This window comes from Rana temporaria, chromosome 1, assembly GCF_905171775.1.
Source record: "Rana temporaria chromosome 1, aRanTem1.1, whole genome shotgun sequence".
Taxonomy (NCBI): domain Eukaryota; kingdom Metazoa; phylum Chordata; class Amphibia; order Anura; family Ranidae; genus Rana; species Rana temporaria.
The window spans coordinates 437,091,700-437,116,009 of record NC_053489.1 but is presented as its reverse complement, the minus strand read 5'-3'; the positions used below and the strand labels follow the sequence as shown (position 1 = coordinate 437,116,009).

At 44.5% G+C, this 24,310-nt stretch overlaps 1 protein-coding gene across 9 annotated transcripts in view; it reads left to right on the top strand.

Moving 5' to 3' along the window:
* ANKRD17 (ankyrin repeat domain 17) overlaps positions 1 to 24,310 on the top strand; it is a 181,005-nt gene that overhangs the window by 43,474 nt on the left and 113,221 nt on the right. For 7 of the 9 annotated variants that reach the window (XM_040326280.1, XM_040326244.1, XM_040326234.1 and 4 more), the window contains exons 2-3: positions 9,157 to 9,310; positions 15,886 to 16,042. In XM_040326280.1, the coding sequence (XP_040182214.1) occupies positions 9,157 to 9,310; positions 15,886 to 16,042 (311 nt within the window). Of the gene's footprint in view, positions 1 to 9,156; positions 9,311 to 12,889; positions 12,899 to 15,885; positions 16,043 to 24,310 lie in introns of all 9 variants that reach the window. The other 2 variants (XM_040326253.1, XM_040326262.1) reach the window with 2 other exon arrangements.

Sequence of the window (24,310 nt, the reverse complement as noted above, 5' to 3'; positions counted from 1 at the left end):
TTTCCCTGTGAAGCTGCAAGGAGTCACAGCCAGCTTCCCACAGTAAACATGCTGGTACTGGGGACTCAAAGAACTGGCTTAAGTGCGGACAGCACTAGATCCTGGTATTTGTAGCTGCTGACTTCTTTTTTTTTTTTTTGGACTAATCTCTGAAAAGTGTGGTGTGCGTTTATTCAGCCCAACCCTGCGTCAATACTTGTAGTAGAACTACCTTTTGCTGCAATTACAGCTGTAAATCTTTTTGGGGATTTCTCCACCAGCTTTGCACATCTAGAAAGTGACATTTTTGCCCATTCTTTGCAAAATGGTGCAATCTGTCGGATTGGATAGAGAGCGTCTGAACAGCATTTTTCAAGTCTTGCCACAGATTCTCAATTGGATTTAGGTCTGGACTTTAACTGGGCCCTTCTAACACATGAATATGCTTTGATCTAAACCAGGGGTGTCCAACCAGTGGCCCGCGACCTCCTTCTCTCCGATGGTGGATTGGCAAGCCCAGATCATGGGTTGCAAACCTGCCATCCCAGAGCATCTGTGGTGTTGAATGAAGCCGGCAGTAGAGAAAGGAAGTGGCTGTGGAGCAGAGCTGTATAAGTTGATGTTTCCTGTATAGCGCCGGCTCCTGTCACAGGTGGAGTGATACCAAATGCACTCTGCCTGGGACAGCAACAGCAGACGATACCTGAATGGAAGACTGTTATTAAAGGTAAGCTTATTACTAAAATTGCAGTGCATGTATGGGCATATCTGCGCAGTGGTTACTGAGCTGCTTTCAAAATGATCCGCAGGTGCAGTGCACCTCCAGGTTACCTGCACTGAGGCATAGACTTCTCTTATTCACTGCGGGTTTGGTGCACTTTCAGAAAGTGCACCACGCCTGCAGGATATACCGTATTTATCGGCGTATACCGCGCACTTTTTTGCCCTGAAAATCAGGGCAAAATTGTGGGTGCGCGGTATACGCCGATACCCGCTTTCCCGCGCCGAGTTTTAATACTGCGCCGACATATACCGAGCGCAGTACACGTGTATTGTCGGGCAGTCTCGGCTCCTCCCGCGCTGACATCCTGGACGTACAGGACGTCAGCGCGACAGTAGCCTAGCATTGCCGACAATACACGAGTGTACTGCGCTCTGTATATGTCGGTGCAGTATTCAAACTCGGCGCGGGAAACGAGCGGGGAGGACACCCGAAGCCGCAGAAGGACGCCGGACCCGATGAAGAGGACCCCGAAGCCGCAGAAGGACGCCAGACCCGACGAAGAGGACCCCGGACCCGACGAGGCCGCCGCGCAAGACACCAAAACTGTAAGTACAAAAAATAAATACGGTAATAGAAGTCTATGGCAAAGTGTAGCTAACCCACAGGAAAGACACAGGTGCACTGCACTGCATTAGGGTGAAAAGAGTTTTGGGCCTCTTTCACACAATCGGTCCGACCCAACCGGACCCTCCATGCAGCTGTAAACAGATTTGTGTCTATTTACACCCACCTACCTCCAATCTGATCCGCAAAAAAAAAATGAAGGGATCGATCTCCTTCCGTCTGATCAGAGGACCCGTAGAGTGGGCTGTGTCCGGACACGGACCTGTCATCCGCCTGCTCATTGTGGCCCGTGACCTGTTACCAAGTCGCTTAAGTGGCCATCGCTCTTCAAAATCGAAACCGTTCCATTGTGGCTCTGGTTGTATGTTTAGGGTCGTTGCTCTGGTCTTAAAGCGGTAGTTCACCCTCCAAAAAATTGTTACCCTTAGATTGATGCTCGTTTTGTCTAGGGGAATCGGCTAGTTTTAAAATCGAAGCTGTACTTACCGTTGTAGAGAGCGATCTTCTCCGCCACTTCCGGGTATGTTCTTCGGGTCTGGGCGTTCCTTCTTGATTGACAGGCTTCCGACGGTCGCATCTATCGCGTCACGATTTTCCGAAAAGTAGCCGACCGTCGGTTCGCAGGCGCCGTATAGAGCCGCGCCGACGTTCGGCTTCTTTCGGCTACTCGTGACGCCATGGATGCGACCGTCGGAAGACTGTCAATCAAGAAGGGACACCCACTCCCGCATCCCATACCCGAAAGTGGCGAAGAAGATCGCTCTCTACAACGGTAAGTAAAGCTTTGATTTTAAAACTAGCCGATTCCCCTAGACACAACGAGCATCAATCTAAGGGTAACAATTTTTTGGAGGGGGAACTACCGCTTTAAGTCTTTTGTAGACCAACAGGTTTTCTTCTAAGATTGCCCTGTATTTGGCTCCATCAATCATCTCATCAACTCTGACTAGCTTCCCTGTCCCTGCTGAAGAAAAGCATCCCTGCGACATGAAGCTGCCACAATCATGCTTCCCAGTGTGGGGATTGTGTGTTCAGGGTTATATGGAGTGTTTTCCACCACATATAGCGTTTTTGCTTTTTAGGCCAAAAAGTACAATTTTGCTCTTATTTGATCAGAGCACCTTTTTCCACATGTTTGCCGTGTCCCCCACATGGCCTCGCAAACTGCAAATGGTACTTCTTATGGCTTTCTTTCAACAGTGGCTTTCTTCTTGCCACCCTTCCATAAAGGCCAGATTTGTGAAGTGCACAACTAATAGTTGTCCTTTTGGATCTCTGCAGCTCCTCCAGAGTTACCAAGGTCCTCTTTGCTACTTCTCTGAATAATGTTCTCCTTACCTGGCCTGTCAGTTTAGGTGGATGGCCATGTCTTTGTAGATTTGCAGTTGTGATATACTCTTTTTCCATTTTCGGATGGATTGAACAGTGCTCCGTGAGATGTTCAAAGCTTGGGATATATATATATATAACATTTCTATACCCTAACCCTGCTTTAAACTTATCCGCAACTTTATCCTTGATCTGTCTGGTGTGTGTGTGTTGGCCTTCTTCAGGCCGGGTTCACGCTGGTTCGACAAACGCTCTGACATTGGGAGCTCATGTCGCATGACGTGTGAAAATCAATGTTTCCCTATGGGAGCCGTCTTAAGGCCCCTTTCACACTTATACGACTTCAAAGTCGTGCAATTTTTTTTTTTTTTGCCACGATTTGGGATCAGTACTACTTCGACTTTGCCACAACTTTGACATTAACCAATGAAAACATACATGGTGTGAGGCAATTCCTTTTCCTGCCATAGTTGTTTCCAGTTCCTGTTTGCTTCCTGGTGGTTGTGGTGTGTTGTGACAGAAAATGTTTGCTACTCAATATACTGCCACCACAGTTGTCGTTGCTGTAGCAGTGCATGAGGAAGAAGAGGAGGAGAAGCGGAGGCGGAGAAGACGCCGATATTGGGTACATCCCATCATTGGCAATCGTAAAGATAGGGGTAAATTTTGCGCCTTATGCTTCATTCACACTTGGCGGTCTCCGTCGCTACGGAGTCCGCCTGCTCCCGTCGGCTCAGCGGGAGATCAGTCCGCAGATCTCCGCTGAGCCGACGATGACAAGCTCCTCTCTGCTCACTGAGCGGGGAGGGGCTTGTCGGGGCACCGCTGTGTCCCTATGGAGCGATCTGATGAAAACGGACAGCATGTCCGTTTTCATCAGATCTTACCCGATCTGATCCGCATGGACGGATGGGGACGTGGCCCCCATACGTCTGTTTTTAGCGGGTCGGATGTCAGCGGACATGTCTCCGCTGACATCCGACGCTCCATAGCGATGCATGGAGCGGCCATTCAGGTCCGCCGACAGACGGACCCGAACGGCCAAGTGTGAATGAAGCCTTACATTGGTGGTCTTTGGGAAGAATGCTCCTCCTTACATTGGTGGTCATTGGGGAGAATGCTCCTTACATTGGTCAGTAGGAAGAATGTTCCTTACATTGGTTGTCAGTGAGAAGAATGCTCCTTACATTGGTGATTAAATGATTTGCTCGTTATCAAGGACATTTTTTTTTTTTTTTTTTTTTTTTTTACCTGTTTGGAGCACATTGTTCTTGAGGGAATAACCAGGAAGTGAATGTGTGGTGGAAAAATGTGCTTGGGAGGGGCTACTATGCTGAAAGGATTGGGTGGGACAAGGGTCAAAAAGCTGCTTGTCCTTACAAAGTTGTACTGAAATCGTGTCTATTATTCAGGTACAATTTGCATGCTACTTGAGGGTTTAATGTTGAGGTCTATGGAAATCAACTCACATGGAAGTTGGTACACCCTCATTGCATGTACAAAGCACTAGGACTGTGACGACTGCAGCAGGCAACCGTGTTCACAAATCACTTATCTCATAGTAACAGAATGGAGTGTCACGTCTCTTTAATTACAGCGTCCCAATGGGCTCCATGGCATTGCCTTCCACATGCATGGTGCACAATACTGCACGGGCGCCCCGAGCCTGGAAAGTTGGTGTGCAGGCACCGCCGTGTCTGGGATTTTTCTCCTTTTGGTTACAAGACTGAAGCGACAAGTACCGAGCGGATCACTATTTGCCAGGAAGAGAGACGGATCCTCCCGTGCAGGCGCTCTCCTCGTTCACATAGATAGGCTCACTATCTGGCAGCTGTATAGGGGAGGCACTGGAACAGGCAGGGGTTTTGCATGTGGAGGAGGAAGGGCAGGAACTGAGCCGTTGTGGGCCACACACTCCATAACCAGCAGTGCAGTCCGGAGACAATAAAAGGTGATGGATGAAGTCTCCGCTTAGTCAGGCCTGAACGGCTTGTATGTCAGCTGAGGACAGAGATAAAACGGCAGACTCCTTCCTGCTGCGCTGCCGGAGAGCATTCCGGGAAATGTGGTTCCGAAGTTGTTAGACAGCAGTGGGTGTGGTCAGTGGAACGCAGCGGAGTTGTATGTATTGGAAAGCCGGCCCAACATGCCCCCGATCGCACAGACGATCGCGTCTGGCCGCGCCGGCAATTGAGGCCGCGGCTTTGCGACCTTCTGCAGGCCTATGCTTCCTTCACCAGGCGCCAGGTCATGAATTCTACTCGCAATTGCGACCTACACCCAGGAGGTACAGAGTATCTGCATGGTCTCTGGAAGAAGATTCTAGCAGCAGAGGAGTAAAAGCAGAGATAGGGTGTGCCTCCTGCAACGTGGCTTTCAGCCCCCGTTCACATTATCACCCTAGATGTTTAATCCCTTCCTAGCCAGTGACAGTGCATATTTTTAGCACTGATCACTGTATTACTTTGCGGGAACCAGTGAAACTGTCAAAAATAGTGTCAGTGTGATCGTCCACCGCAATATTGCAGTCATGCTACAAGTCGCAAATCACTTCCATTACCAATTTATATAATATATATATATATATATATATATATATATATATATATATATATATATATATATATATATATATATATATATATATATATATATATATATATATCCCATATGCCAGGGTTCTGTTCTTCTCACTGGAGAGAGACTGGGTTCTTGGACGGATGCTTTCTCCTTCCCGTGGGATTTCGCTCTGGCCTACGACTTCCCTCCTTTTCCCCTTATACCTCTGGTAGTTCGGAAAATGATTTAGGATCGGGCAGAAGTGGTTCTGATTGCCCCCTGGTCAATCACTTTAAGGTACTCTGATACCTTAAACCGATACTTTTATGGTGCAATTTAAAAATGAATGAGCTCAAATCGCACTGCAAAGAACTGCATGCAATTTGAACAGGAATGCGGTGTATTTCCTATCTGAATTGCATGCGCCTTCCCCCAATGCTCCTGTGTGAACCCATGCTTGTCAGTGACTGCAGCCTTGGTTCACAGGAGTGGTGCGGGAAACCACATGTTTGGACAGGAAATGCATCCTGTGCAAATCGCTTGATTCTTTGCAGTGTGATTTGAGCATATTAATTTTTGTATGGGCATCAAATAGCACCTCAAAGTTATTGGTACTTGGTACCGCCAAGTACTTGACCAAAAGTATCAGTACTCGCCAGTAAAAGAAAAGGCATCGGTGCAGCCTCTCACAATTTAAAAATTTTGGACTGAGCGGCCATTTCCTTTGTTCGCCTTCAGTGAATATTTGATGAATATCCAACTCAATGCTATGGTGTGTTGTGGGTTTCTTTTAGGGCCAGTTCACACTGGAATGTGTATGTTCTTGTTTTGATAGCCCATGTGGGTTTGTGGCTGCAAACTCACTGGGTTGGTGGGATGCATTTGGGGAGCCTTTCATAGTTAAAGTGGCATTAAACAAAAAAAAAAAACTAAAATTTAATATTGCTGCTTTACCAGTCCAAAATGGCTTTTTTTTATCCTTTCATCCAGTGTTCTGACTAGTTACTTTTTTTTTTTTTGTGTCTTATGGTGTCTCCCAATCTGGATGGAGGTGCACTGGAGACGCCTTTTTGCACAGTAGCATTTGTCATTTATTTTTTCAACCAAGGTGCCTTCAGGTTTCCTTAGGGATGCCTTGGCAAAATTCCTAAAAATTGCACAGCAAAATTGTATACAAACCAATGGGTGGCTCAAGCCTGCCTTTTAGTTTCAAAAAGTCACAGGTTTGCATTGTGTGCCATTACAGCCTTCTATTCGGCAGCCTCCTAACAACCAATGATAGTCAGCTGATGAGGACATCGGGCACCTGCAAAAAGGCATACTTGTTTGCCCCTCTGTCAGCACTCGGATCACTTTAGTTGAACGAGGAAGAGAAACATTGGATTGCTAGTCGGTACCTGTGTGCAAAGGGGTGTGTTTTTGCTTTGGAAGAATAAATCCCCTCTAACGTTGGGTGTCCATGTGTGGAGGTTGCTGCGATATGTAAAACAAACAGTGGTGTTTTCACATTTTAGAATGGAGTGTGTCGACTTTGTGCAGAATTTTAAAGGGTGCCTGAAAAAAGGTTGAGAAACACTGATCTAGGAAGAGTAAAGTGTTAGATACACTATCGGCTTTAACCTCTTTGTGCCATCGGTACACATATGTGACTTCTTTGCTAGCAGGCCTAAATGCCGAGAGGCTGCATATTTATACGTACCAGAATGTAAACAGAGCTGTGCCTAGAGCGCCCCATCAGTTATTGGTGTCTATAGGAAAGCTCCCGATCTCTACTTGCAATTAGGAGCATTTCGATCATGTGATTGCATTCATGGTGGTCACATAACAAACCCCCGCCTAGCGACATCAGAAACCTCTTAAAGGATAAAAGCGGAATTAAAGACAAGAATACTCACGTACTGTATGCTCCACTGGTCAGACGCCTGTGAGGTCCTGCACCCCAGAATCCTCCATGTACTGGTCTTCAGCCATCTTGATCGGCTGATATAGGACAACACCCCCGCGCATCTGCGGGAGTCATTCACCTCTTACTGGTACTTTGGCGGAAATATAAAAAGTACTAAGCATGCAGAGGATTGCTATCAGGCGGATGTGTTCTTATAGATTGCACTGCCGCTGACAAATTTTCTGCTGTGTTTTTTGTTCTGTATTTATTTTATTTGCAAAGGTTTTCCCAGTCATACAAAAGCCTTGAACTTTATTCTTAATTTTGTTTGAGGAAGAAATATGAGCATTGTGCATAATTGCAACACATGTGATCCTTGCATCATGTGACAGGCTATCTTCTGATGCTTATTGGTGCACTTGATTTTAAAGCGGTAATATGGCACTCGGTAAACTCATGAGAGGCTTGACTTTTCTCTGCATTCTTTCATGCATCTAGGAGAGTTAGTGATGTATAGATCAACAGGTCAGGAATGAAATATTTCACCTAAAGTGGTAGAGAAGGCTTAGGGCCCCATACACGGTAGATTTTCTGCAGATTTTTGTCTTCAGATTTACCAAAACTATGTAGTGTAATGGCCTGCCTGTTTGCATACAAATTGAAACTCTTAAGGTATGACCTCCATATTATATGGTTTTGGTAAATTTGAAGACAAAAATCTGCAAAAAATCTAATGGGTTCTAAACGTTCAGAAAAAATGACTACAAAAGCTAAAGTTGGCAGGAAAGGACAATTTAAAAACAGAATTCAATAAAACAAGGTTTTAACTAGGCTGTAGTTCTGTTATCTTAAAGCAGGCATTTGTCATACACTTGGCATTTATTGGGAAAAACTAGAAATCTGTAATGTTATACAGGATAGTGCCAATAATTTACCCAGCACGTTACAACTTAAAGCAGAGGTCCGCCCACATTTTTTAAAGCCAGCAGCTACACATACTGCAGCTGCTGGCTTTCAATAATGGGACACTTGTCTGTCCTGGAGTCCAGTGATGTTGGCACTGCAGCTGATGTTTCCATCAGCTGTCGGGTGCAGCCGCCACCATTGCGTATAAGGGAACCTGGCAGTGTAGCCTTACGGCAATGCCCCTCTCCTACTGGGCTGGCAATAGGCGGAGGAGGAGGGAGCTCCACGGTGACGTCATGGTCAGTGGTGCGGACTCCCAGAAGTGGGGACAGGATACCGGGTATCCTGTCCCCTCCCCCCGAAAGGTGTCGATTGTGGCACCAGAGGGGGAGAGGAGACAAATGAGTGGAAGTTCCACTTTTGGGTGGAACTCTGCTTTAAGGGCAAACAATTGCAAAACCATTAATTACAGGAGGAATTAAAAGGGCCATGCTCATTAAAGCTTACAATATAAGAGGGAGGGTAAATTGCAGTTGTTGGGTGGAGGCAGGATAGGCTTCTCTGAAGGGAAGAATTGTAAAGAATTTCCTAAAAGTGGATAGAGTAGGAGATGGACAGATTGGCGTAGAGAATTCCAAAGGCGAGCATGGATGGAGAGGACAAGGGAGCTAAATAGCCAGAGGTCTTGGGAGGAGCGACAAAAACAAACAATTTGGTATTTTGAGACTAGGTTAGTGAGGTAGCTGGGGATGTGTAGTTGTGACTGGCTTTGCAAGTTTTTTCATAATTTAATTGGGTGAGTGGCAGCCAATGGAGGGATTGGCAGAGAGGGGTAGCAGACTGAGTGGATTGTAAAGTGGATGAGTCTGGAAGCAGTATTCGTGATGCACTGAATAAGGGATAGCCTATGTAAAAGGTAAGCCAATGAGGGTGTTGCAGTAATCGAGGCGTTGGATAAGTGGGTAATGAATTGGAAGCTTTGTGGTGTCATTGGTTAGAAAGGGGCGTATTTTGGAGATGTTGAGGTGGCAAGCTTTGGACAGCGATTGGATGTATCTAAAACTTACATTAAAGATAATATCTGGTAACCTTTTACAAAGGCTGTAATGATACTGGAGTTTCATTTAATCGCCAACTTTATTTTTTTCAGGTGGAATCCTTCATCCTGGACCAAGATGATTTGGAAAACCCAATGCTAGAAACAGCATCTAAACTACTGTTATCAGGCACAGCCGATGGAACAGATTTAAGAACAGTCGACCCAGAAACACAGGCTAGATTGGAGGCTCTACTTGAAGCTGCAGGTATGCGTTGGGGTGTGTGTGTGTGTGTGTGTGTGTGTGTGTGTGTGTGTGTATATAGATATATTTACATGATACAGCTTTGTAACCACATGAAACTGACCATTCCAAAAAATCTCCCTGTGAATACTGTTAAAGTAGCACTAAAGGCAACATATTTTTTTTTTTTTTCCATTTTTGTATAGTGTAAGGGTGTATTTTAGCCTTTAAGCTCTGTAATGGGGGCACAAATGACAAAAACTGGCAGGTGTTCTAATCCCTCTCCACACTATTCAAAACCTAGAAAATGTTTTGCCTTTTTGTTGCGCTTTATGACATCCAAAGATGATTCCCTTATGTCCTGTTTATTCTGACGGTAGTGCTTCTGCTACATTCAAGTTTTCTGCCCATGCCTTGGTACTCTCTTTTGGATTACAGCACAAATCTTTTCTATGCAATGGAGATGTGGCGATGAGGAGGTGTTCTGTAATCCGCATAAGAAAAAAGGTCAGGTCTTATTTGTGCAGTACAGGACACAGATCTTTGTTCCTAGACTGTGTACTATATTCTCCTACTTTCAGATGATTGGACACTGGTCAAAACCATTGCTAGGGCTGCCTTTAGGGAAACCAGATGAGGGCCTATCCTGGCCTCCATGTTCAGTAGTAAGCTGAACAAACGTGTACCTATGATCAGGGATATTCTAACCCTCATGCCGCGTACACACGATCGGTTCGTCTGAAAACAGTCTGATGGACCGTTTTCATCAGACGAACCGATCGGTGTGTGGGCCCCATTGGTTTTTTTATCCATCGGTGAAAGAACTAGGAACTTGTGTTTAAAATTATTTGATGGTTAAAAAAACTATAGAAAAAAACGATCGTCTCTGGGCACGTCCATTGGTTAAAAATCAGCACGTCTTGTGTTTTACGTCACCGCGTTCTGACACAATCGTTTTTTTAACTGATGGTGTGTAGGCAAGACTGATGAAAGTCCGCTTCATCGGATATCAGACATCAGACCGTTTTCATCGGATGAACCGATCGTGTGTACAGGGCATTAGAGTTCATGCTCTAGTGATTCCTTAAACTCCAATCCAACTGGTTTATGCCTTCTGTCCAATGAAGAGTTTTCTTCAACTCTTATACAGGAAAGGTGATGAAAGGGTTTTGGTATTTCTGAGCACACCAAAGTGAGCCAAGAAGCACATTGTAAACAGACATATGCAGACTTCTGGTGGATGAACTTTGGCTGCTTCCTAAGGCCCCTTTCACATGTCCGTTCCGCCTGTCCGTTCATTACAAGTCCGTTAACGGACTTGTAATGAATCCCTATGGGAACGCGTCCGTTAGCGGTTGGAGCATCCGCTAGCGTCCGCGTCCGTCGAGATCCGGTTTTCGGAGGGAAGAAAACCCTATTTTTCTTCCGTCCGGCGGAACGGAACTGATGCAGACGGACACACGGTCCGTCTGCATCCGGTTCCCCATAGGGCGGAGCTGAGACGCCGAGTGCGGAAAAAGAAACTGACAGGACGTGTGAAAGAGCCCTAAGACTGGATTCACACCCTTGCAGTTTTGGTGCTTTTTACATTTTGCACTATAGTCCATTTAACATGAGTTCCTATGGAACACGTTCTGTAGTGCAAATATGCAAAAGGCACAAAAACTGCATAGGAGTGAATCCAGCCTAACAGACCCAAACTACTGGCCTAAGGGCCATCTCTTCAGTCCTACTTCTCAGTCACTGGTTTTAACAGCAAGGCTGTTAAAAATAAAGTCCTACAGGATAGGGGTATTTCTGATTACTATTCCCACCTTAGTTCGAGGAAGGATACCCCACGCCAGTAAGATTTACTATCGCACATGGAAATCTTACTTTACCTGGTGCAAAGAAAGCAAATATCAATAATAATTTTTACAATTCTTCAGTCAGGCCTTGACCAGCGTCTGATTGTAAGTACTCTCAATATATATATTTTATTTATTTTTCCCCCACAGCATTGCTCATATTAATTTTTCCAATTTAACCTCCTGTGTCGCCTTGGAATCTCAACCTGTTGCTCTCTGTACTTCAGAGACCTCCCTTTTGAGCTAATGAGATATTCAGTCTTAAGACTTTGCTTGTAAGAATGCCTTCCTGATAGCCATTACAACTGTTAGTCACGTTTCTGATTTGGCAGCTCTTTCCTTTTTTAAGGAGCCCATTCTTGCCTTACACAAGGATAAAGTGGTTTTGAGACCAAGCCCTTCATTCTTGCCCAAGGCTTGCCTGAGAAATGGGCAAGTAAAAGCATCTCCCTTTCACAGTGTAGTTAGAATTGGAGTTAAAGGGGGGCAGCAGATTTTTGATTAGATAGTTATGGACTGGATTTCCACTTTAAAATAGGGATTTTGTCTGTAAAGCCCCATACACACTATTAGATTTTCTGCAGATTTTTGTCTTTAGATTTACCAAAACCATGCAATGCAAGGGCCTGCCTGATTGCATACAAATTGAAACTTTTAAGGTTTGACCTCCATATTATATGGTTTTGGTAAATGTGAAGGCAAGAAATTTAGACCCCATACACACAATTAGATTTTTTCCAGATTTATATGTTGGAATACAGCAGAGGACACAGGCCTCACCCTGTTGTGCCTTGATCACTACTTTGCTTGCGAAAAAAAAAAATCTCGCGGATTGGGCGAGTATATATTGTGCTTTCTGGGGGCAATCCCTAGCAAGTGTGTTTTTTTTTTTTGCCAGTGTCCAATCACCTGAAAGTAGATTGCATATAACCTGTGGTCTAAGAATTAAAGTCATGTAATGTACTCAAAGGTGAGAAATTTATAGTCCAGTCAAAACTTCTACTTTTTCCTTCACCTATCCAATTCTTCATAGAAGGTGGCCTCCAGTTGTTGCCGCTGTGTAGTGTTTTCCTCTTCACAGCCTCTTCTTCTAAATTGTGTATTGTTCCTCTCGCAGTAAGGCCCTTTCCACACTGAGTTTTTCAGGCGGTTTAGCGCTAAAAATATCGCCTAAATACCGCCTGAAAAACTCCTGCCCCAGCATTCTCAATGTGCAAACCCGAGGGCTTTCACACTGAGGCGATGCACTGGCGGGAGAAAAAAAATCTCCTGCAAGCAGCATCTTTGGAGCGGTGAGAGGAGCGGTGTGTATACTGCTCCTTCACCGCTCCTTCCCATTGAAAACAATAGGACACCGCGGTAATACTGCAGAGGCGCATAACCGGCAGTATTAACCCGTATTCGTCCGCTAGCGGGGGTTAATACCGCACCGCTAACGGTCGAATTCCACTGCAATTCCGACAGTATAGCGCCGCTATACTGCCACTTCACATCCTGCCCCAGTGTGAAAGGGGCCTAAGTGTTGAGCAGAGTGCTATTGCTTGAGCACTTTTAGAACAGTTTTAGTGAACTTATTTAACTAAAGTTTGACACCAGTGTAGCATTGCCAGTCTTTGTCTCTCACTTTTATGTGTTTGCAAGTCTGATCAGCTGTAAATGTGTAGGGGTAATGTTTGGTTGTGGACTGATGAGATTAAGCATGGTCTATGTATTTCAGGCCTTGTAAATCACTCTTAGTTTCTTTATAAATCCACAGAATTAAAAGGTAGGCAGCACAGCTAAATAAGTTCTAATTGCTGGCTCTGGCTTTGCAGCTTCATATTGCACTATAATTCAAAGATGTGCTGCTTTTGTTAGTCATACATAGTGCACAGATGTTTATAAATATCCTGTGTGTGTTTGTTTTTTTAACAGTGACCCATGCTACTAAAGCATGATTAAAGTATGTGTCTATTATATAGTTGGGAGATTTTACCTGTTGGAACTGCTGGTTAAAGGGAATCTGCACTAGTAAAATAGCTGTCAGAAGCTACAGCTCTTGTATTGAGTGTTCGGTTTCTGAATTTTTTACGTGCACAATAATTGCAGGTCAGCAAATTCCCACCTCAGTGGCGTAGTGAGAGAGTGCAGTTGACCTGCTTTGTGTTGCTCTGTTTCGGGCACAGCAGGTCCTGTTAATATTTATTTGCAATGCAGGTGTAATGCAACCTTCAGCTGCATTCGTTTGACCATATACATTTAAGCAGTGATGCATCTGAATGTAAAAAACAGTTTGATCATGCCTGCCTTTTTATAAGCCCTTAACTCTTTCGCTGCCACCGACGTATGTCATATCTTAAAGGGGAAGTTAACCTTTTAAAAGAAAATACACATTTTGCAGGTAAATTTTTTTTTTTTTTTTTTTTCTTCCTAGAACTTGCAGAGCATTACATCTGCAGATTACAAGTGCAGTGTCAGGCTTCTACAGAATCTGTGTAGCTGTCTGCCCATACCTCCCGTACGAGCAGACAGTTGCTGGAGAGAAGGAAGATCAATGAACTAAGAGCTCACCAGGGCCCTCACAGTTCATTGAGAATTCTAAGCGATCTGCCGCAGTGGCAGATGATGGTAGTTCATTCATTCGCATATTTCTGTATGGCCCGGCCGTGTGGGCAGAGCCAGCGTGTTTGTGTACTGTGGAATGTGCTTTTATTAGGGGAACACAGGATCCATGCCCTCCCTACTGACAGAATGGCGATATGCCTTGTTTACGCCATTCAGCTTCCTGTGCTGTATGATTGGCGGGTGCCAGTGGACATAGTCCATGGTACCTGCAAATCGTCTCCCACTGTGTATAATCGAAGCGGGTTACCCACAGCGCACGTGAGTGCCCCAGACGTGTCAGTTCACATACTAGGTACATGATTTGGTGCAGCAGTGCCTGCCACCTTGCCACCGTCTAAGTTATACGGGTGGCAAGTGCGTAAAGAGAACCTGTCGCAAAAAACTGAGTGTAATGATAAAAAAAAAAAATCCCATACATTACATACAAGTCTTAAATATGTGGTGGGGGCCCCCTTGTCACTCCATGTCAAATATTGCTGGCACGCAGAACAAGATTTTTAATTGTAGAACAGTCTCTTCTGCATTTCGTCTACCTGCCAGCATTTTTTTTTCTATGCAAGCCATTTTTTTTACTTACAGCTGAACAGCTTAGTAGGATGTCGGATACTCCCACGTTTTCCTAAACAAAGCATTGCTGACACTCAAGGCTGTACCCATGTACATCAAGTGAATGGTTTGGCATTTGATGGTTAAAACAGGCATTTCACCGCGGCCTCTTCTGTCAAATACCGTCTGAAAAGCAATCCACAATGGATTGTTTTTCAGCGGGGCAGCAGTTTGGTCAAACGTGAGTGACCCTTAGAATACAGATCTTGTGTGCCTGTAGAAACAAATGCATATACTTGGGCATCAAATACTGCACTGGGGAATTGGAAATGACCGACTCCAGAAAGTGGGTTGTGTTTAGGAGAGCCTTGTCTCTTTGTGCAACGTTGAAGGTTAAATTGGAACTAAACCCATTTTAGACCCCTTTCACACGGGTGCACCGTTTAGGTCCGCCTGTCAGTTTTTTAGGTGGACCTGAATGGATGCTCTGTGCATGTCTATAGAGCCACGGATGTCATCGGTGACATGCCCGCTGACATCTGACTAGCTCCGCTAAAGTGTGACCGATGTAAACCCTATTTTCCATCCGTCTATCGGATGAAAATGGACTCTATGGTCCGCCTTCATCTGATTTAGCCCCCCCCCCCCACACCCACCATAGAGGAGAGCGGTGCTCTGACAGGTCATCCCTGCACAGTGCAGAGACAGACCTGTCACCTGCCTGGTCAGCGGGGATTGACGGAGCGATCCCTGCTCAGCAAAACGGAGCCCATACACGGCCATGTCCGTGTGAAAGGGCCCTGCCGGTTTAAAAAAAAAGTTGCATTCCGGGCATGCTGGGAATGTAACTGTCACATTTGCTCTCAATCAAACTGTGTAACCATTGAATGGCTGGTGTTCTAACTGATCACATGTACAGCATCATGGCAGTTGCAGATCAAAGAAGCTAGGATGGCAGCTTCCTTGGCTGAAAAGGGCTAGAACATCTTTATAAGTTCTTTTTTAAACCTAACTTGAGAGAAGCTCTGGAGGTTACCATTGCTGACAACTTGTTGACATTCTGGTTACCTTGCCCCTTTGCTTTAGTGCTTCGCTGGCTGAGCGCTAAAATTTTAGCCAAGAATTTGGTTTAGAACATCTTGCTTTTTTCTGGAGTTCATTATATGGGTATTTGTACGAACTCGTTGCTTTAGAACGTTAAGCCTAGAGTAGGCATAGTTGAGTGGTAACTGGCAGTTTCACAGGGTGGTATACTTTTAAATCCATGTACTTGGTAAATGATGGTGTTTAGAATGTTTGTTTTAATGTTGGACAGATTATTCTAGAGCATGCTTCCAATAGTGTTAATTTTTTTTTTTTTTTTTAAAGCCATGCAGTAGAAAGTATAAGCAACCAAATTGCTGCAATTTGTGTGTTTTCGCTGTGCATATTTCTATCCAGCATGTAAAATGTTCTTTATTTCATTAGCCACCAGCAATCTTAAAGCTTAGTTGTATCCTGCTAGTTTTGCATGAACTGAACTAACATTAGGCTTTTTTCCTCTGTTTTTGTTTGGTTTCTTACATTCACCTACTAACTGGCTTGGCGACTTGTGCTAACAAGGAATTGGTAAATTATCCACTGCTGATGGTAAAGCGTTCGCAGATCCTGAAGTGCTTCGCAGATTGACGTCTTCGGTCAGCTGTGCGTTGGATGAAGCTGCTGCTGCACTGACAAGAATGAGAGCTGAGAGCACCTCAAATGCAGGGCAGACGGACAAGTAAGTAGATGTGCTAAAACTGTATATATATGTAATCCTTAATGGCTTGATTTTTATTTAGTGTATTCTAACAGCAACTTTTCTTCCTCCGAATTGCTACCAAGTGTTTTGTATACAGCGGTGGTTCTCAACTCCTGTCCTCAGGGCCCACTAATAGGCCAAATTTTAAGTATTTCCATGGGGAGATGCACACTAGAATAGTGCAATCCAATGAGCAGCAAATATATCACCTGTGATGTATTTCAGTTCTCTTGCAAACCTGGCCTGTTAGTGGGTCCTGAGGACATGAGAACCACTGGTATACAGTTTTAGCAGTCCATCTCTCTGCTTCTACCAAAGTAATTTTAAAATTTTCCGCAAATATTTTAAAGCAGTGTTAAGCCCAAAAGCAAAGGTATATTTTACTGCAGCTTACCACTTCTTAGATGTAAAGATTGCATTAGGCCTCATGCACACTGTTGCTCCTAAACTCAAATTTTTGGAGATTTTTGGCGTGGTGTTTTTTTTTTTTTTACCAAAATCCCTGAATATAACTCAATAAAAACCTATGTGTCTATGCACACATGGGCTTTTTCCAGAGGTTAGCTGTCAATCTCTGCCCTCCCTGGCTGGGTAAGAATCTGATCAAGAGCAGTCTGTGCTTAAAGGTGTTGTAAAGGTTTATTTTTTTATTTTCTAAATAGGTTCCTTAAAGCTTGTGCATTGTTGGTTCACTTACCTTTTCCTTCAATTTCCCTTCCAAATGTTTTTTTTCTTTGTTTTCTTTGTCTTAATGTCTCACTTCCTGTTTCTCCTCAGTAAAGTGTTCAGTAAGCTGTTCTAAATGACTTTCCACTGCTCGTATGATGGTGGAAAGCTTACGGAGGACAAACAGGAAGTGAGAAATTCAAACAAAGAAAAAAAACATTTAGAAGGGAAATCGAAAGAAAATGTAAAGGAACCTATTTAGAAAATAAAAAACAAACCTTTACAACCCATTTAAGTTGACCTATTTTTTTTATTTTATTTTAACAAATGAAAGTTTTTGGTAAAACAAGAAAAAAATGGCAAAGCTCATTTGCACCCGTAGACACACACATGAACTCCCAACACGTTCACTAGGTACACACACATACAGGTGAAACTCAAAAAATTTGAATATCGTGCAAAAGTTCATTTATTTCAATAATGCAGTGTAAAAGGTGAAACTAATATAAGATGGACTTATTGCATGCAAAGCAAGATGGTTCAAGCCGTGATTTGTCATTGTGGCGATTATGGCTTACAGCTCATGAAAACCCCAAATCCACGATCTCCGAAAATTTGAATATTGTGAAAAGGTGCAATATTCTAGGCTCAGTGTCCCACTCTAATCAGATAATTAAGCCATAACCTCTGCAAAGGGTTCCTCAGCCTTTAAATGGTCTCAGTTGCGTTCAGTAGGAATCGCAATCATGGGAAAGACTGCTGACCTGACAGTTGTGCAGAAAACCATAATTGACACCCCCCATAAGGAGGGAAAGCCTCAAAAGGTAATTGCAAAAAAAGTTGGATGTTCCCAAAGTGCTGTATCAAAGCACATGAATAGAAAGTTATGTGCAAGAAAAAGGTGCACAAGCAGCAGGGATGACCACAGCCTGGAGAGGATTGTCAGGAAAAGGCCATTCATAAGTGTTGGACTTTCACAAGGAGTGGACTGAGGCTGGAGTCAGTGAATCAAGAGCCACCACACAGACTGATCCTGGACATGGGCTTCAAATGTCATATTCCTCCTGAACAACAAACAACGTCCAAAGTTCTCTTTTCTGATGAGAGCAAATTTTGCATCTCATTTGGAAACCAAAGACCCAAAGTATGGAGAAAGAATGGAGAGGCTCGCACTGCAAATGTTTGAAGTCCAGTGTGAAATTTCCACAGTCGGTGTTGATTTGGGGAGCCATGTCATCTGCTGGTGTTGGTCCACTGTGCTTCATTAAGTTCAGGGTCAACGCAGCCGTGTACCAGGAGATTTTGGAGCACTTCAGGCTTCCTTCCGCAGACCAGCTCTATGGGGATGCTGACTTCATTTTCCAGCAGGACTTGGCACCTGCCCACATTGCCAAAAGCACCAAAAAACCTGGTTCAATGACCGTGGGATTACTGTGCTTGATTGGCCAGCAAACTCACCTGACCTGAACCCCATAGAGAATCTATGGGGCATTGCCAAGAGAAAGATGAGACTGAATAATGCAGAAGAGCTGAAGGCCACTATTGAAGCATCCTGGTTTTCCATAACACCACAGCAGTGCCACAGGCTGATTGCTTCCATGTCACGCCACATTTAGACAGTAGTTGCCGCAAAAGGGGCCCAAACCAAGTACTGAGTACATATGCATGCTTATACTTATCTAATTTTATGAGATTGTGGCTTTGGGGTTTTCATGAGCTGTAACCCATAATTATGACAAATCACAGCTCATTGGTGAAATTTTAACTTTTGCACGATATTCTAATTTTCACCTATATATGAAGACAAGGATTGTATGATACATTGGGTATCACTATGTATGCCAGAGTGCATGCAGTAATTCTGGGGCCATCATTTACTGTTCGGTATTGAGGAGCTATAAAAATCTTTTAGGCTGGATTCACACTTGTGGGGTGCAAATTTCAGCTCTCTTATCTCTGCAGAGAGATAAGAGAACTGTTGAGCAGATCATTAGCTGCGAATTTGGAGACCTGGGAGAGGGGGAGGGGGGGAGTGTATTGAGGTGAATGAGAGAAATCCTGATGAGAAATGAACACATCTGCGAATCAGATGCGTGCCCATAGAAGATAATGGTCCTGAATTCGCACTTTAGCCTAGAAACGGCACCCGTTTTTTCGGCAATGCGCAGTGCGAATACATCTCACATATGTGAACCACCCTCATTGAAATCAATGCATTTTATGTTATGCAAATTGGATGCGGTTTAAGCCACAACCAATTCGCATAGGTGTAATCCCGTCCTCAATTCATCGCCGATGGGCATTTTATATTATACAATATACACACACACTAGTCTTTGCGGGCCTACACAATTTTTGAGGATTGACGCATTTGTTATCTAATTTTGGACACCACCTCATATTCATATTTGATCAAAAATTGATTATCTTTTATAGGCTGGTACCTTCAACTGATTGGATACTCCCACTTGTTGGCCAGCCTGGATCAACTCCAGGCATAAGGATTGGTAATCCCAGTTCCTGCAGAAAAAAAGTTCAGAGAATTTCACTCAAATTGTCCCTAAACTAAAGCATTCGCCCCATTTTGGACTTAAAATCTGTTAACTGATATATGCGTGTCCCTAAATTTCACATGGAATCCTGAAAACATGACCTGTTGGGGCGCCTTGAGGACTGGCGTTTAGAAAAGCTGACCTAGACGATCTGCTTAAAATAATTAAAAAAAAAAAACTCCCTGGCAACAGTTTTTTGTTCTCCATTCAAAGGAACATTCAGCGTCTTCAAACTTTTGGATAGGTGAGCAACTTCAAGAATTCTGCACTCCAGCCTTCCCATCACCTATAGTGCCTGGGATGGATTTTAGACAGTCAATGCCAACATTTCTTACCCTAAGAAAATTACTCTCAGGTCCAGCTGTCAGAATCTGATCAACCAGATGCCCCTCGACTGTTCCAGACCATTGCAACTTAACATTATCCCGATAAGGGCCAAACGGATCCCTTCTTTGAATCGGCTACTATCTCCCTGACATGGTGGCTCTCCATCTCAGACCTAGAATCTGGGATTTTGTTCTTCGTTGGAGGTGGTAATGACAGACAGCCTGTCGGACTGGGTGGGTTTTTACAGTTCCCTAACTGTTCAGGGCACTTGGTCCCCACAGGAGTTGTCATTCTCCATCAGTATGGTGGAACTGACTGCCTTTGTACACTGGACCCAGCAAGAGTACTGCCAAACAATGCCACAAGTGTGGCATACATAAGCCACCAAGTGTGATCTAGAAGTCAGGCAGTTAAGAAAGAGACAAGCTTTAGGCCTCATTTTCATTGACGTTTTTACAGCCGCTTTAAGCGTTTTTTACAGCTTAACCGCTTAAGCCCCGGACCATTTTGCAGCTAAATGCCCAGGCCAGGTTTTGCGATTCGGGACTGCGTCGCTTTAACAGACAATTGCGCGGTTGTGCGACGTGGCTCCCAAACAAAATTGGCGTCCTTTTTTCCCCACAAATAGAGCTTTCTTTTGGTGGTATTTGATCACCTCTGCGGTTTTTATTTTTTGCGCTATAAACAAAAATAGAGCGACAATTTTGAAAAAAATTCAATATTTTTTGCTATAATAAAAATCCCCCAAAAACATATATAAACATTTTTTTTTTCCTCCGTTTAGGCCGATACGTATTCTTCTACCTATTTTTGGTAAAAAAAAATTGCAATAAGCGTTTATCGATTGGTTTGCGCAAGATTTATAGTGTTTACAAAATAGGGGATAGTTTTATTGCATTTTTTATTAATTATTTTTTTTTTTTACTACTATTGGCGGCGATCAGTGATTTTTTTCGTGACTGCGACATTATGGCGGACACTTCGGACAATTTTGACACATTTTTGGGACCATTGTCATTTTCACAGCAAAAAATGCATTTAAATTGCATTGTTTGTTGTGAAAATGACAGTTGCAGTTTGGGAGTTAAACACAGGGGGCGCTGTAGGAGTTAAGGATCACTGTGTGTGTGTTTACAACTGTAGGGGGGTGTGGCTGTAGGAATGACGTCATCGATCGTGTCTTCCCTATAAAGGGAATGACGCGATCGATGCGCCACCACAGTGAAGCACGGGGAAGCCGTGTTTACATACGGCTCTCCCCGTTCTTCAGCTCCGGGGAGCGATCGCGACGGAGCGGCTATAAACGAATAGCCGCGCCGTCGTCCCGGATCGCTCCCCGAGGGAACCCGACCGCCGCACGCAGCGGAGGGGGTCCCGATCGGACCCCCCACCCGCTAGAAGGCAAGGGCGTATATATACGCCCTTCTGCCTGTCCGTGCCATTGTGCGGACGTATATAGGCGTGCGGCGGTAGTTAAGTGGTTAAACACGCCTGTCCAAGTTATTCTATGGCTTCATGCCCACATAGGCGTTTTTGAGCTGCAAATGGCATAGGCGTTTTGGGCTGTAAAAAAAAAAACAGGACCAGGGCGTTCTGTGGCGCCGATGCCAGAGCTGTAAAAACGCCAGACGTTAAACGCTCAAATGCTTAAAAACACTACTGCGGCGTTTTTGAGCTCAATCTTTTTATCGGCAAAAATTTCATTGGTCTCTGTAGCCTCTGTAAACACAGGAAATTCAGTCGTGTGCTTGTGGGTATAGCACAGAGAAGAGAGAACTAAGATGGCAATGGCAAGTTCTGTATCCCAACTTTCTCTAATCACTGCTGTTCAAGCACATCCTGAACTGTGGGATGTGGCACATGCTCTTCATGGAGATCATATTAGGAAGGTGAAGGCATGTGGATAATAGACAACTTGTGGCAGGTGACGTGGCAAGTGGACAATCCGCAGCTTGTGGCGGGTGACATGGCCGAGTGATTTGGCAAGTGGATAATCGACAACTTGTGGCAGATGACGTGGCAAGTGGACAATCCGCAGCTTGTGGCAGGTGACGTGGCCAGGTGATTTGGCAAGTGGATAATCGACCACTTGTGGCAGGTGACGTGGCCAGTTGACGTGGACAATCCACAACTTGTGGCAGGTGACGTGGCCAGTTGACGTGGACAATCCACAACTTGTGGCAGGTGACGTGGCCAGTGGACAATCCACAACTTGTGGCAGGTGACGTGGCCAGTGGACGATCCACAACTTGTGGCAGGTGACGTGGCCAGTGGACAATCCACAACTTGTGGCAAGTGGACAATCCGCAGCTTGTGGCAGGTGATTTGGCAAGTGACACGCTAAATACAAGTACACTGCTGCTCTCAGCTGCTACTCACTCTGGTCTCACAAAATGGCAGAAATGGTTAAATGATACTGTTTTTTGAGCTTAGGCAGGGTCTTATGATGTTTCACTGAAATTTGGGAGTGTATATAGCCTAGAGATGTGTTTTTCTTCAAAAAACGCCGCCTAACGCTAGCGATAAAAAAAGTTAATGCAAAACGCGGTAAAAATCAAGTTTTTAACGCTGATTTTTCCGGGAGTCCTACCTAGCTTTACAGCTCGTTTTTTAAAAACGTCCATGGAAATGAGGCCTTATTCTCTCGTGGGCACAAAAACACATTCCAACACTTTCAGCTATCTACATACTGGTAATGGAAAATAGACAGATGGACTTCCTCAGTCTACTCCAAGATCTTCCAGATGCTCTTCCAGAAATGGGCAACACCATATGTTTACATCGTGGCCTCCAGTTTCAATAACATACTGGACAGCATTGCGACTAGATCCAGGGATCCCCTGGCCTTTGCAGTGATTTCTTGGACCCCGTTCAGTCTGGTGTAATGCATTCCCTCCAGTGAAGTTACTCTCTCATCTGCTTCTTATAATAAAGGTGTAACGCATTCTGGCAATCCTTATTGCCCCAAGTTGGCCTAGAAGAGTTTGATGCTCCTCCAAACAGGCCTGACCTGTCACTAGGCCCTCAATTCCACATGCTTCTCATTTTGACGTTCACATCATAGCTGTTAGGTCCTAAAGGATAGGGACATTACTAATTTATGTTGTCCCCACCTTGCTCAAAGTGAAAATCGACTTCCCATGTGATTTATCATCGTAATTGAAAAGCCTATTTTGACTGGTTTCGAAAGCAGGCCCCTGAACGGTTTTAAATCTTTATTTCTTGGTGATTTATGGCATTTTTATTTTAATTTTTTTTACTAGTATTGGCGGCGATTTGCGTTTTTTTTGTTTTTTTTTTTCCACTGACCGTGACGATCACATCGGACTCTTTTGCCACGTTTTTTGAGACCATTCACATTTATACAGCGATTAATGCTATAAATCTGCATTTATTACTGTGTAAATGTGACTGGCAGGGAAGGGGTTAACCACTAGGGGGCACTGAAGGGGTTAATATGTTCCCTAAGGTGTGTTCTAACTGTAGGGGGGGGATTCTCAAGGGGAGGAGACCGATGTGTGTTCCTCTGTACTGTGTGGATCTGTGTGTGTAAACACACAGATCCACTTCCTGTCGTGATTACCAGCAATCGTGTGTCCTCGGCGGCAATCGCGGCCGCCGGGTCACGAGCGCGGGCACGTGCCCTAGATCGCCGGGAACGCATGTCATATGACGTCCACCCGGTTCGAGAGAGGGTCCCTGCCGGCGTCATTTTACAATGCGCCGGTAGGGAAGTAGTTAACACAATAACCCTTTTCTTCCTTCCAGCTTCTGCTTGCATTGCTCTTCAGGCTGCTAGAAAAGTCCCAGGCGAAGTGCACTTGGTATCTCTCCATCTGGAACAGGAGCTGTTGCAACAGAGGAAGCAGCTTGGCTTCAGCTCCCTCCACAGTTGCCTGCTTCTTCTGCTACCCTCTCCATTCACTCTGATGCTCTGGGATGGTGGGTTAGCAACCTGTTGATCGCAATCTGGGCTTGCCAACCCTTCATCCCCGAGCACGGGCATGTACTTTCATGGTTTGAGGTTCCAAGATTTATGGCACCCCTGCCATCTCCATTCTGTTCCAAAACCTTTGGCTTCACACACACTTGTTAAGATGTTTTTATTCAAGGTGCGGCTCATTTTAATCCCCCTTCACCCCCATGTCAACCAATTGTGTCTTTGGAATCTAAATCTGGTACTTTCAGTCTTTCAACTGATCCAGGAAATCCCACTATTGGAGGATCTTGCAGTAAAGTGGCTTTTTTGTTGGCCATTACTTATTTTAGATGTCGGAGTTTGGTATCGCTTTCTTGTAAAGAAACGTTTCTTTCTTCCATAGAGATGTGGTCTTTATCCCAGACCCTCTTTCCTTCCCAAGATGGTCTTTTCCTTTCACCTCAATGAGAATATTTTCCTCCATGCCCTGTCCCGAAGCACACCAAGGAGATTTCACTTTGTCTGGATGTGGTCAGAGCAGTTAGAGCTTACCTAGCTGAAACGTCTTCCTTCTGAAAAAAAATGATTATTTTTTCTTTTTTTTTTTTGTCCTCCTTCCATAGCTAGGTGGTTCAGGCAGCTTATTTCTAGGCTCATGCTGTCAAGGAAAGGGTTCCCCTTCCCTATCAGGTCTCCCTTTGCCAGATGTTTGTGTCTCCTGGGCCTTTTAGCTTCACGCATCTGTCTCACAGGTCTGCATAGTTGTGCCTTGTCTTCTGTTCT